The sequence below is a fragment of the Globicephala melas genome, chromosome 7, assembly GCF_963455315.2.
Source record: "Globicephala melas chromosome 7, mGloMel1.2, whole genome shotgun sequence".
Classification (NCBI taxonomy): Eukaryota; Metazoa; Chordata; class Mammalia; order Artiodactyla; family Delphinidae; genus Globicephala; species Globicephala melas.
Genome location: NC_083320.1, coordinates 78414200 through 78428236, shown reverse-complemented (window position 1 = coordinate 78428236; position 14037 = coordinate 78414200). Strand labels below are relative to the sequence as shown.

The 14037-nt window shown below is 38.2% G+C and overlaps 1 protein-coding gene across 1 annotated transcript in view; it reads right to left on the bottom strand.

The window, feature by feature from the left end:
• The window catches only part of NEB (nebulin), a 225010-nt gene that overhangs the window by 141314 nt on the left and 69659 nt on the right, over nt 1-14037 (bottom strand). Inside the window, exons 38-46 of the mRNA XM_060302454.1 lie at nt 13448-13552; nt 11905-12012; nt 10132-10443; nt 9798-10004; nt 9303-9407; nt 7985-8092; nt 4140-4451; nt 3742-3945; nt 1451-1555 (exon numbers count right to left, since the gene is read on the bottom strand). Of these exons, the coding sequence (XP_060158437.1) occupies nt 1451-1555; nt 3742-3945; nt 4140-4451; nt 7985-8092; nt 9303-9407; nt 9798-10004; nt 10132-10443; nt 11905-12012; nt 13448-13552 (1566 nt within the window). The remainder of the gene's footprint in view (nt 1-1450; nt 1556-3741; nt 3946-4139; nt 4452-7984; nt 8093-9302; nt 9408-9797; nt 10005-10131; nt 10444-11904; nt 12013-13447; nt 13553-14037) is intronic.

The window sequence follows — 14037 nt, the reverse complement described above, 5'->3', positions numbered from 1 at the left end:
TGCGTTTGGGTCTTCGTTGCTGCACACGGGCTTTCGCAGCGAGCGGGGGCTACTCTTCATTGCAGTGCGTGGGCTTCTCATTGTGGTGGCTTCTCTTATTGCGGAGCATGGGCTCTAGGTGCGCGGGCTTCAGTCATTGTGGCATGAGGGCTCAGTAGTTGTGACTCACGGGCTCTAGAGCGCAGGCTTGGTAGTTGTGGCGCATGGGCTCAGTTGCTCCATGGCATGTGGGATCCTTCTGGACCAGGGCTTGAACCATGTCCCCGGCATTAGCAGGTGGATTCCCAACCACTGCACCACCAGGGAACCCCAAGAGCAATGCCTTTTCCCATCTAACACCTCTAGTGGGGGAAAATCACACCTAAAGGACTACGTAGCTAACACATTGTGAAACAAAGTCTATTTCACAATATAGGGCTGTCCAAAAGTAGGATACATATTTTTAGGTAAGAAACAAAGTCCTTCATAATTTTTAAAATGTAAGATTTTTTGAGGAAAGTTTAAATACTGAATTAAAAAGCTTAAGAGAAATAATGTGCTTCTTCAGATTTGTTACATAATTAAATAATTGAGAATCTAATTTAATGCACTTCATTTAGAAACCAGATTGTTTAAAGTGCCTATTGATCTTGGACTTGTTTTTATATTTTAGTCCTTTGTGTCATTACTCTAGTACATTATTTAAGCTAAAGTGTTTGTATTGGAATTTAGAACTTGTCTTTAAAATATTAATTTTTACATCCATTATTTTCAGGAGATTATGCCATGATGACAATAAAAATGAAATTATCTGGCATGAGTTTTTTTTTTTTTTGGTGCATGAGTTTTTTGTGTGTGTGCAAGAGTTTTTTATGCTCACTCATTTAAATTTTATTGAATTTCATGTATATCAGGCACTATACTAGCTAAGCACTGCAGATCAAATATGAATTGTCTCTGCTCCCAAGAAGTTCTTATCCACATAGGGAAGAGCTATACAAACCATTATGTTATAACAACATGCATAATAATGGACTATAATGAACAGAGAGCACATCCTTCCAACTCTATCTGACATAGGGAGTGCCAATTATTTGGATGTTCAGGCTTAAAACCACTAAATGAGGACTCTAAGTCACTTTTAGTTTGTTAATTAACATGATTCAAGTATTCAAAATAAATTCCAAATAAATTCACTGCCTTAGACGCAATTAAAATGAGATTTCTGGGGACTTCCCTGGTGGCGCAGTGGTTGGGACTCCACGCTCCTGATGCAGGGGGCCCAGGTTCGATCCCTGGTCGGGGAACTAGATCCCACATGCATGCCGCAACTAAGAGTTCACATGCCACAACTAAGGAGCCCTCCTGCTGCAACTAAGACCCAGTGCAACCAAATAAAAATAAATAAATATTTTAAAAAATAAAAATAAAATGAGCTTTCTGAAAACACACACTGAATTTGGAAACTTACATCACTTGTATTGATTAAGTTTGCTTTAGCCAGAATAATGCCAGGTGTATCAGGCATGATGTGGATTTGAGTCTTGTCCTTGTCCCAAGCTTCTCTATAAAGTCTCTAAAATGAGAAATAAGTGTTTTTCAGTGGTGCTATAAGATTAGTGAGTGACACAGTTAACTTCAAACAGTATTACTGATTCATCTAAATTAAGCATCACAATAGCATAAGCAGATAACATAAGCAGAGAATATAGTATTTTTTGACTCATCTGAGACATAACTGCCTTCAAAAATATAGATTATGGATTACCTTTTCAAAGTTACAACTAACCTGCCTGTAAGAAATCAACCCAAGTATTTAAAGCCTTTGCCAACATCATCAAATGGAGCAGCAGTTCTCCACCTGTTGGATTGTGAAAGTCTCCCTCCGTGTTTAACTGAGGGACAGCCCTTATCTTCTGAAAAGATGACATATTCAGGGTATGTCTATATATTAGGGAGTCTCATTTCCTATGTGGTTTATTATATGGTTATACCTCATAATTACTTGGGATGATTAGGATTCCCCCAAAGGATTTTGTATGAGATTTATCAAAGCCTCTTTTATGTCTTGGGATCATCATCCGTCTTTCTTCAACAGAAGACAGAGGGACCCAAACGAAAATCTCATTGATTTATTAAAACTAGGGGGTGAAAGTCTGATGAAAAACTTTGTTTACATTGTCAGAGAATCTTCCCACAAGATACTTATCAATTACAAAGGCCAAAATAGTAACCAGACAGTGGAGAAAGCTGGTGACACCATTTCACCCAAGTAATCAAAGTTAAAATGATCAGTAATGGGACAGATTGATACTATGTGCCTATATGGAGGAGGATGCAACATGTGCTATCCTGCCAAAAATACAAAACCTGAATCTAATCATGAGGAAACACTAGACAAAACCAAATTTAGGGAGGTTCCACAAAACAACTGGCCTGTGCTCTTCACAAATGTCAAGGACTTGGAAGACAAAGAAGTGAGGAACCAGTTCAGATTAAAGGAGACTAAAGACATGACAAGTAAATTCAACGTGTGGTCTTGGATTGGATCCTGGATCAGAAAAGATTTTTTACTTTCTATAAAGGACACTTGTGGTAAAATTGAGTAAATTCTGTAGACTAGTGTTATTTCAACACTACTTTCCTGATTTTGATCATTGCACTGTGGTTATCTAACAGAATGTTTTTATTTTCAGGAAATACACATTTAGGGATAGAGTGGCATCAGGAAGCAACTTATACACATACACATACATATACACACACACACACACACACACACACACACAGAGCTAAGGGAAAGAGGTGGGAGGGAAGAAAGAAAAAGGCAAAAGTGACAAAATGCTAATAATTGTGGAATCTGGGTGAAAGATATATATACATATAAAGATGCACATACATAAATTATTTGTACTATTTTCAACTTTTCTGTATACCTGAAATTATTTCAATATAAAAAGATTTTAAAGTCTCATTGGTTCCTTGGACTTATCAATTTCCCTTTGAGGTGTGTAGTGTGGGGTGTGAGGGGTTGGCACTTTTCTCCTTCCTGAACATTCTTACTATGGTCCATGTAACCCAGAGGAGCCAATTAAAGACATTCAGGACTACAATAAACCAAGGCTTGTGAATTTCCATATACCTTTACCCTGGTTCTGGACTAACCTTTCTGATTAAGAAAGATCAGAGTTTCTCAACTTCAGCACTATTGGTGTTGTATACCGGATGATTCTTTGTTGTGAGGGAACTGTCCTGACTTCTATCCACTAGATGCCAGTAGCATGCCACCCTCAAGTTATGACAAGGTCTCTGCGTGCTGCCAAATGTCCCCTGTGGGACAAAACTGTCCCTGGTTGGGAACCACCAGATAAATAGATAACTATATACTCTTTATGACATTTCCACTGTGCCTGTGTAAGGTACTCAGAATATCTCCCTCTGATATACTCTATCCCAACAAAATCTGGGTCTTTAATGCACTCAAGTTTCAAAGAAAAAAATACATTCAATAGTTTTTTCTTTATGATTTGGATAAATAAATAAGCAAGCAAGATTTGGGTGACAAAATTTATACTAACCCATTTTTACATGATCCAGTGTAGGGTAACTGATAATTCAAATGAAGTAACCAAACAAAAAAAACATTATGCTGTGTGATGCGATGCTGTGCTGTTCTACTAATTTATTAAGCAAATACTATTGAGCACCTACCAGGTATCAGGCACTATAATTTCTTTTATTTATTTCTGAAGAGTTACTCACATCACTCCTATTTTTGGCATTTGTCTTTGCCAGAACTATGTCCATGGCATCAGGAATGCTGGTGAACTTGTTTCTGTCTGGAGGCTGGCGATATTTCTTCTCACTGATGATTTCTGAAGCCCGTTTGTTCTTTTCTACCTCCAAAGAACCCAGGGGACTCCATCCTATGCCTCTTAGCCACTCAAGGTCAGATTTATACAAATTCTGTGAAAATACAAAGCAAGCCATCAAAATTCCAACCTCATCTAGACCCTTGACCGAAGTGATTCTATGCATTACAAACATGCATTTTAGATATTCAATAATAATTTATCTAGTTTCAGTCTGTCTACGATTAAATGGCTACTCATATGAGATATAAAGTACTACATAAACTATGAGATTTAGTAGAAACTGACCTCACTCTGTAGTTCATAAACCTTTTTAGCTTGAACAACGTCATTCTGGTCAGGCAGGCAGGTCCACTGGTGCAGGTAGTTCTTGTAGTCCACGTCACTGACCAAGGCCTGGCATTTTTTGGCCAGCACCACTCCCAACATGTCCACTGGGCTGCTGAACTTGGTCTTCCACTTCTCAAAGTCCTTCTTGTATTCCCTTTCACTCTGCATTTTGGCTACATTCATGGACAACACAAGCTTTGGATCATCTTGCAGACTCCGGAATCCAATATGGTGGCCGACTTGCTTGCGGTAGCCTTGTTTATATTTAAACTGAAATCAGAGGAAACAGTTCTCTTATTAACATAAACACAGGGCAAGTTAAACTCAGTTTGCTTTGTTTGCATGTTTGTTTTCCAAAACTGAGAATTTCATTTAACTTAATAAGAAATGTGAAAACTTAAGTGGAAGCTTCCAAAAAAACATAATGTAGCTGAGTATCAGGACAGGTTATGATGAGAAATTAAATTCAACTAGAGGTAGAAATATATATTGGGATGTGCTAGACATTGTGTATGCTGACTCTAGGGTAGTATTTGATAAAGCTCTTGTGATATCCTTATGGGAATGATGGAAAAGTATGGCTGAATGGCAAAAAAAAAAAATTGGGAAGATTCAGGACTTGATGAACAGGCCTAATAGTGTAGATTAATTTATTAAGCGGCAGAGTTTTTTAGTGCTTTGCCATATAATTATGTCACATAAACTTGGCCTGTTCGGGATCCATAACTTCATGCACATAAAAACAGCTAAACATGTTAAACTAGAAACAAAATTCCACAAGATCTCAACATATCGCCAAGATAGGTCAAACGAACTACATAAATGTAAGAAATTAAGAGTGAAATCTAGTATTTAGATTCAATTGGGAAAAACTGCATTACTGTTGGATGACAATGACAAGAGGGATAATAATAATGATAATAATAGCATTTACTTGATACCAGATGCTGAACATACATTACACTTCACAGAAGTAGGTTCTCTTGACACCCAGTTTCATGGTTATGTCTACGAAAAATACTCAAGAGTTTACGTGGGTTATAAGCTCAATGTGGGCAATCTGACAAAGTTGCTTTTAAAAAAGTAGATTTTTGTAAGAGATTCTGTAGGGGTACAGACAAAGGCAAATCAGAAGCTCATGTGCTTGGCCTGACCTGAAACAGGAAAACAACACCGAGTTTTGAGGCACTCTATTTTGAGAGGGGTTTTGAAAAAATAGAATAAATCACAAGTGGAATGATCAGAGGATTGAAGGACTTATAAAGCTAAAACCAAAGGAGAATAAGTAAGAAACTTGAAATGTTTGAAGGGGTATCAGGTGAAAGAGGAAATATGCTACTTTTGTGGTGTTCTAAAACACAGACCTGGGCTTCCCTGGTGGCGCAGTGGTTGAGAATCCGCCTGCTGATGCAGGGGACACGGGTTCGTGCCCTGGACCAGGAAGATCCCACGTGCCGCGGAGCAGCTGGGCCCGTGAGCCATGCCCGCTGGGCCTGAGCGTCCGGAGCCTGTGCTCCTTAACGGAAGAGGCCACAGCAGTGAGAGGCCCGTGTACCACACACACACACACAAAAAAAACACAGACCTAGGGCTGATCAGTAACATGTTCGAAATAAGGAAATAGATAACGTCAATTAGAGATGATCCAGCAAGGAAACAACCTGCCCTGAAGGACACAAAAATTCTTATATTTGTAAGCATCCAGAGACCAGTTGGAATGGAGAGAAGGTAGGATGCTGAGTGGGAGATTAGATTAAATAACCTTTAAGTTATCTTCTAACTCTAAATTCTATGATTCTAATTTATTAAATTGAGTACTCATAAAAAATAGCTCTACTCTCCTTAGATTGTATAGATACAAGAACCATTTGAAACTGAGAGGAGATACAATCTCTACAATGGTGGGAAATTCATTTATAGGTAATTTAATTTTAGGGTACAATTTCGAAAGTTTCTAACAGATTTACGTGAAAAGAAATTAGGTACTATCAAATATTGTGTTGTTACGAAAGTATTGACACAATTTAATTTCCTAAACTATCTTTACCTCATGGGGAGCACTAACATTAAATGAAAATGAGTTTACTTTCCGGGGACCGTTCAAGCATCACTACTGCTTTAGGTTCATTACCACATCTATTCATTTTAATGAAGTATTGACCTGCAAGCCCGAGGGTGGGTAATAACACGTCATCTAATTAATTCTCAGCACTTCTGGAGTGCCACAGATTAACTGAATTAGAGAGAAACTTCCCTTATATTCTTAGAATTTATTGTCAGATTCTGTCTTTATTTTTTTTAACCTTTTTAATATTGGAGTATAGCTCATTAAGAATGTTGTGATAGTTTCAGGTGTAGAGCAAAGCAACTCATCCATACATAAACATGTATCCATTCTTGCCCAGACTGCCCTCCCATCCAGGCTACCACATAACATTGAGCAGAGTTCCCTGTGCTAAACAGTAGGTCCTTGTTGGTTATCCATTTTAAAAATAGCAGTCTGTACATGTCAATCCCAAACTCCCTAACTATCCCTTCCCTCCCCCCTTCCCCCCAGTAACCATAAGTTCATTCTCTAAGTCTGTGAGTCCGTTCCTGTTTTGTAAATACGTTCATTTGTATCATTTCTTTTTAGATTCCTCATATAAGTGATATCATACGATATTTCTCCTTCTCTGTTTGACTTAACTTCACTCAGTATAACAATCTCTAGGTCTTTGCTGCAAATGGCATTATTTCATTCTTTTTTATGACTAATATTCCATTGCATATATGTACCACATCTTCTTTATGTCAGATTGTGCCTTTAGACATGCTTTCTCTCCAAACCAAATCCTTGTTTTGCTTTGTTTCAAAGATTTTGATTAAGAGGTTGTGCTTCCCTATGAAATTCTGGTAATTTATTCTCTATAATCAAAGTTCTTTGAATTTTTGGTGTTTAATTTTTGGGGTTAACAAAATTATATGTTTTAGTGTTTGCAGAATATCTAAGTTGAATACTTATAAAAATTTAATTGATCAATAGGAACTATATCCAGTTTATTTATCAAATTTACTACCCTTTCCAATCATAAATAGAAGTTGCCTTGGGAATTCCCTGGCTGTCCAGTGGTTAGGACTCGGCGCTGTCAATGCCATGGCCTGGGGTTCAATGCCTGGTCGGGGAACTAAGATCCCACAAACTGTGTGCGGCCAAAAAAAAAAAAAAAGAAGTTGCCTTGGAGAGTGAATATCCTTGTTTTATGAACTTTCGACCAGATATCCAAGGGAAAGTTAGGTCCTCTGGATCTTAAACCTAAATTCCTGCCACTTTCTGTATTTTCTATACCCTAAGCCAATTTATTATAATTACGTAAATGCAAGGATGGACTAAATAGAAAGAATTGGAAGCTAATTTTAAATATGTGCAAAGAAAAATCTCTTAACATTAGGTTGTTGAGGTTATTTATTATCTGGCACTTTGAATTTGTCTAAAATAGACAAATAGAAGCCAGAAAAATTATTTGCAGGCAAGCAGGGGAAAACGGAAATCTCTGATACTTTTGTAATGTCTAGAAACATCATGTCTTAGTGTAATGCACCTTGTAGGTCCTCTGGCTCAGTCTCTGTCCAGGCAGCCCCTTTTTTGATATTCGATCAGTGAGAAACAAGAGTGAATTTGGGGTAAGTGAAGAGGGTAGGAGAAGATGAAGGGGACGGCATCACATTTTGAAAGGTAGGGCCTATCTGTGAAAATCATTACCAGCATTAAGGTACTGGATTCAGATAACAGTATATCCTCATAGAAGTCAAACAATACTTACATCACTAGCAATGTCTCTTGAAGCTTTGGCCAATTGTACAGAAACTGCATCAACTGGGAGATCATAGCCTTTCTTCAAAGCTTCTTCCCATCCAAGTTTATAGAGTTTCTGAAAATTAAAGAAATTATTTAGCATTATTCAGTGTATATTAAAACCCAAACAGATTATTGAACAAAAGTGTACCTAAAGAGTAGACATCAGATTTTAACATCATCTATCTTATCTCTGAAGATATGGATAAAAACAAAGCAAGCTGTTTAATAGAGCAATGACTTAGCATCACATGATCTGGCTTCTTTTTTTTTTTTTTTGCCTCTGAGACTCACTCCCCACCCCCTTGGTAGTGCAGTTGATCATGTCCTTTTCTGTTCAGACACAATATGGTCATATCAAGTATATTAGGTAGATTCCCTTTGCAGTTAAATACAGTCTAGGCTCACTATTTTGATTACAGATGTTAAATTGATTTTTTAAAAAAAGGGTCAGGTAACATTTTAATTATCTAAATGATAAAAGTAATAGATAATGAAATGCCTTTTGTAAAGTGCAATAAATAAGTTAATCTTTTTTTTTTTTTTTTTTTTGTGGTACGCAGGCCTCTCACTGCTGTGGCCTCTCCTGCTGCGGAGCACAGGCTCCGGATGCACAGGCCCCAGTGGCCATGGCTCACGGGCCCAGCTGCTCCACGGCATGTGGGATCTTCCCGGATCGGGGCACAAACCCGTGTCCCCTGCATAGGCAGGTGGACTCTCAACCACTGCGCCACCAGGGAAGCCCAAAGTTAATCTCTTTGAATCAAATTTATTGAATGGATGCACATATGTTAAAACTGGACAATAATAAAAATAGCTGAAGGCCATCCAGTGCTTACTACGTGCCAGGCACTGTGATGAGAGCCCTTCATGGAATTTCTCATTTGGTCCTCACAGCAATTCAACGTCATAGGCACTTGTACGGTCCCAGTTTTAGGGATGAGGAAATTAAGGTTTAGACCCAATATTACACAATTCATAAATGGCAAAGCCAAAGCTCATACCAGGTCTGTTTGGTGCAATTTTTTCTTCCAACAGCTATTAATCAATTTTCTATACTGCCCCACGCACAATGAGTACTGAAATAAAACAGGCACAATGCCTACTCCATGGGATATATAATCACAGCCGAAGCGCTTGCTTTAAACCACCATAAACTGCAACATCCCTACGCTAGCCAGTGTGAGTCATTCATTTCCACTGCTTCAGCATTTACATCAATGATATACCATGCCATCATTTAAAACGTTCAATTAGTTTCAAGCAAAATTTTTATGTAGCTTTACCTGACTGTAGTGTATTTGATTTTGCTTGGCTTGTAAAATATCTGGTGTATCTGGCATCACATGAACCTTGGTTTTATCTTTGTTCCAATCAACGGTGTATAGGTACTAGAAAGTTAAAAAGCATACATTTAAAATGTAATAACTTTTTAGGACAAACAAGAAAGAAAAAATATAACAATATTTGAATGCACTCAATTTGAATTAGATTAAGTTAACTTAGTAACTAAAGTAGTATATGATTCAGAAAAGACACCAAAAATAAACTCAGACTTAAAAAAATAATTTAAAAGAACAAATAATTTCTAACTTAATTAGAAGGGCAAGTAAAATAAAAATAAGAGGTTGGGAGCAGAAGAATATGGTGTAGGGGAGTGCTCTGGTACTGTTTGCCACTGCATAGAAGTGGTGGGCCCAAATTAAATTTCCCAAACAAGAACCAGAGACTGCTAGCCCTGTCTGGCTGGGAGCTACAAGAAGGGTAGCTGTTCTGTCTACCTTGTTCATGGTATGCGCATTCTGCTTGGCAAGAACCATGTCCATGGAGTCATTCAGCTTCTTAAACTGGAAGTTGCTAGGGTGCTGGCGGTATTTCTGATCACTGGCATTTTCAGTTGCTTTCTTGGCCTTCTCCACTTCTAGGGAACCAGCTGGACTCCAGCCAAGCCCTTTGTACCATTCATTGTAGTCCTGCTTATATTCATTCTATAAAGAGAAGAAGCACATTCTACTTTACCTTATCAATTTAGATACAAAACTGTGGCACAGGAGCCTGTAATCTCCATTCTCATGCTAAGAATGCAACCATCACTCAGAAAGAAGAGAGCCTTACATCACTCTGTATGTGATTCATATTCTTGGACAGCTGGATGTTCATGGAGTCTGGAAGGAGGATATACTTGTGAATCAGGTGCTTGTAGTTGGTGTTGGTGATGTTGGCTTGTGCATCCTTGGCGGCCGTGACACTGAGCATGTCGGCAGGGGTGTGGTAGCTGGTCTTGGTTTTCTCATAGTTTTTCTTGTACTCCCGATCAGATTGCATCTTGGCCACTTGCATGGAATGGACTAATTTGGGATCATCCTCAAGACTGCGGAAACCAACCATCTTCCCCCTCTCCTTTTCATAATTGTGTTTGTATTTATACTGTGAAGAAAAATTTGAATATTTATTCAGAGCAATTCCCTTGACCAGAAATCATTCTAGTGTCAATATTCTGTATTTCATAAAAAGGGATACTTTTATAGAATTCTACAGTTCACAAAACACTTTTTTCACATTTATTTGTGTAAGTTGATCATCACAACTATACCTTGTGAGGTAGACAGCAAAGTTATTGTTACTGCCCCCATTTTAGAGAACAGTAAGCTGAGACCAGAGGGGTGAGTGACTTGCTAAAGTCATTAAAGCTTAGAACATGGATCTTGTGATGATACACCACCCAGATTTTCACACATACCCTGTTGTTAAAGAACATTTAGTAGGTAATAAGTGTACAGCAAATGAGAGAGAAAAAAGCAGAATGTTCTAAGCAGTTTAATGTTGCCCTGAAAAATCATCCAGCCAGTCTTTCACTGATGAGAAGAGGCTTAGTTATGAGATACACAGTATAATTTTAGGGCAGCTTTATATTTGTGGAGGTTTTTTTCTTTTAAGACTCTCTACTCTGGTATAATGGAGAAGAAATTTTACTATTTATCACCAAGTTCCCTCTTTCATGGGGAGATCCTGATGCATGGAAAACTTCTTATTCTGCCTATCTCTTGTGGGTTCGGGTGTACAACTTAGGGGTTAGGAGCTGGGAGAGCCAAATGACTCCAGCACAACAGAGGGAGAAGTTTGGAGTCCTCAGGACAATGTAGGAGTGGGATAGGGATGGGTAGGTAGGAAAAATGAAGAGCAGAGATGGAAGAGGAAAGAGAAAGTAGACCTGGGGGATGGCTAAGGAACGAGTGCTCTGAACGTGCTCCTCTCATTACCCCCAAATCATTAAATGTTCACTGTGAGTAGATTTCTTGTGGAAACAATCAAATGAAAGAATTGAGTTTCATAAAGGTGATGTGTTATGGCAATGGTGTGTTGGCACACCAGCTCTCTGGGGGAAAAAAGCCCTGATTTGTAGTGTTTGCCAATTTCTGTGGTGTAAGTTCTCCCACTATAGTTGATATCAAGCTATCAATAGTTTAACAACTGGTTTGCAAAATTCATGATTATTTAATAATCAGCTATCATGAGCACAAAAGATCAGGACCCCCAGCACACCACTTCCTGGCACATCCTGTTGGGAAGACAGAGCCTAAGAGGCAGGAGGCAAGAACAACACAAGTGTTCAGAAAACTTAGTGAAGGGCTTTCGATTTCTACTGGCCATAGCCTTGGTGATGGAGTACAAAGGTGGTCATAATGTAGCTGGCATTCTGTTTTTTCAGAATACCAGAGAAAACACAAGAGCAAGGCTAAGAAGCATTCACAGAACAGAATGGGACTATTGTTAGCAGGCATGCTTTCTTTCTCATATTTTATTCACTCAGTGTTTCTAAAACTCAGCCCTTATTATTTTGGTAGATTAGAAACCCCCAGTCAGGTGACCGCTTTCCTTCAGACTTACATCGCTTGCAATATCTCTTGAGGCTTTGGCAGCTTTGATAGGAATGGCATCAGTTCTGAGATCATACCCTTTCTTTTTAGACTCTTCCAAAGAAAGTTTGTAGAGTTTCTGGAAAGAGAGGCAAAGGAAATAGTTTTCTTCTAAATAGGAAAGTCTGGGTTTATTTTAAAAGAGTAAACTGGCACTGCAGCATCTTTTTTTTTTTTTTTTTAATCTTTCAGCAGAATGCTTCATTGGTGGTTCAAGGGCTAAATGCTCTCACAAGTAACATAACTGTGTTTGAAAACAAAATCTATTACAAATTAAAACATCTTCAAAAAACCACCAGAAAAAATAAGAGCTACTCGTCTCTATTAGGTTGTAAATATGCTTTTTAAAAATGTGAAAGCCCAGTAGATTCTTACTGATGCATTTTGTCAAATAAGAGTCAAGAGAAGAATACAAAATAGCCATGTTCTTAAATCAAAAGACTTCACTGTTTTGCAATTGACACTTTTATGTATATAACTGTGTGGATACTACAATTCAAAAAGAAGTCAACAATTCCAAATCCCTGTGTAATTCAAACAAACAAAAGAAAAAAACTGGTAGAGGGACTTCCCTGGGGTCCAGTGGTAAAGAATCCACCTTCCAATGCAGGGGACCCGGGTTTGATCCCTGGTCAGGGAACTAAGATCCCACATGCCGTGGGGCAACTAAGCCCGCATGCCACAACTACTGAGCCCGCACAGCTCAACTAGAGAGGCTGCAAGCGGCAAAAATACAGAGCCCATGCGCTCTGGAACCCATGTGCCACGGCTACAGAGCCCACCCACCCTGGAGCCTGCAAGCCACAACTAGAGGAGAGAAAACCACATGCCACAACCAGAGAGAAGCCCGTGTGCTGCAACGAAGATCTCGCACGCCTCAATGAAGATCCCGCGTGCCGCAACTAAGACACGATGCGGCATTTATTATAAATAAATAAATAATAAATAAATCTTTTTTTAAAAAAACTGGTAGGATTTGAGGGTTTCCTGGCAACTGGTTAGGATGAGAAAGGAAGTGAAATAAAACACCTATGAAGTTTCTAACAGTAAGTTAGAACATTACATTCCTTACGGGGCTTGACCTAAATTCCTTACGGGGCTTGACTTAAATTCTTCAAAATGTTATTCTTCCCTTTCCATTTAACTTTTCCCAAGACTGCCTCTTTAGAATCAGTTCAAAAGCTTGGTAGAGGGACTCTTTAAGAAAGTCCTGGGATTCACTCTTTCCTTATCTCTTATCCTGGGCTCTAAACCACTCTCTTTACTTCTCTTAGTTTGATAAGAAGTACCTACTCCTAGAACAAAATCCAACTGCCCTTCGAATTCCTAACTGCTGTCCATCAACAGGTCTACTCCTACTCTTAGCAAAGCAAGATTAGAAAGATTCTCATTTGTGGGTTCCCACTCACTGTCAAAACAGTCATTCTCAAAATCGAGCCATTAATTAGTTAATTTGTTTTTATTGGTTCAAATAGGTAGGAAAGCAAGATGACAACTGGAGGAATTATACTCACATCACTCATATTAATTGTATTTGCCTTTGCCAGAATAATCTGGGGGATATCAGACATGATGTGGACTTTGGTCTTGTCAGCCTCCCATGCTTGTTTGTAGAGGTGCTGGAAAGAAAAAAAAAAAAGAAACAAGGAAGGAAGGAAGAAAGGAAGGAAAAAAGAAAGAAAAGAAAGAGAAGAAAAAAGCAATGGCAGTTAGTATTTAAAAGTTTTAAAGGAAGTCAGTACATATATATTATTGTACACAAATATCAATATTTTATGTATTTTTATTAGCTGGCTCTTATTTTTAAAAAGTTTAAAGGAAAAAGGTGCTCATTCAAACAAGACAGTGGAGAGGATGTCAGATGGAAAGTAAAATGTCCTGCCTTCCTATTTTACAGCCTGGATATAGCATCTCCATCCTAAAATTTTCTATGTGTATTAAAGTCCACATATAGTCCTTTTTTTAATATAAATGAGGTTATATAAAACATGTTTTACATCTTGCTTTTTTACTTAATATTATAGGTTAGACATCTTTTAGCCCTCTTAATAATTTACTTCATTCATTTAAAGAGCTGTGCAGTATTCCATGAAGAGGTGTAACC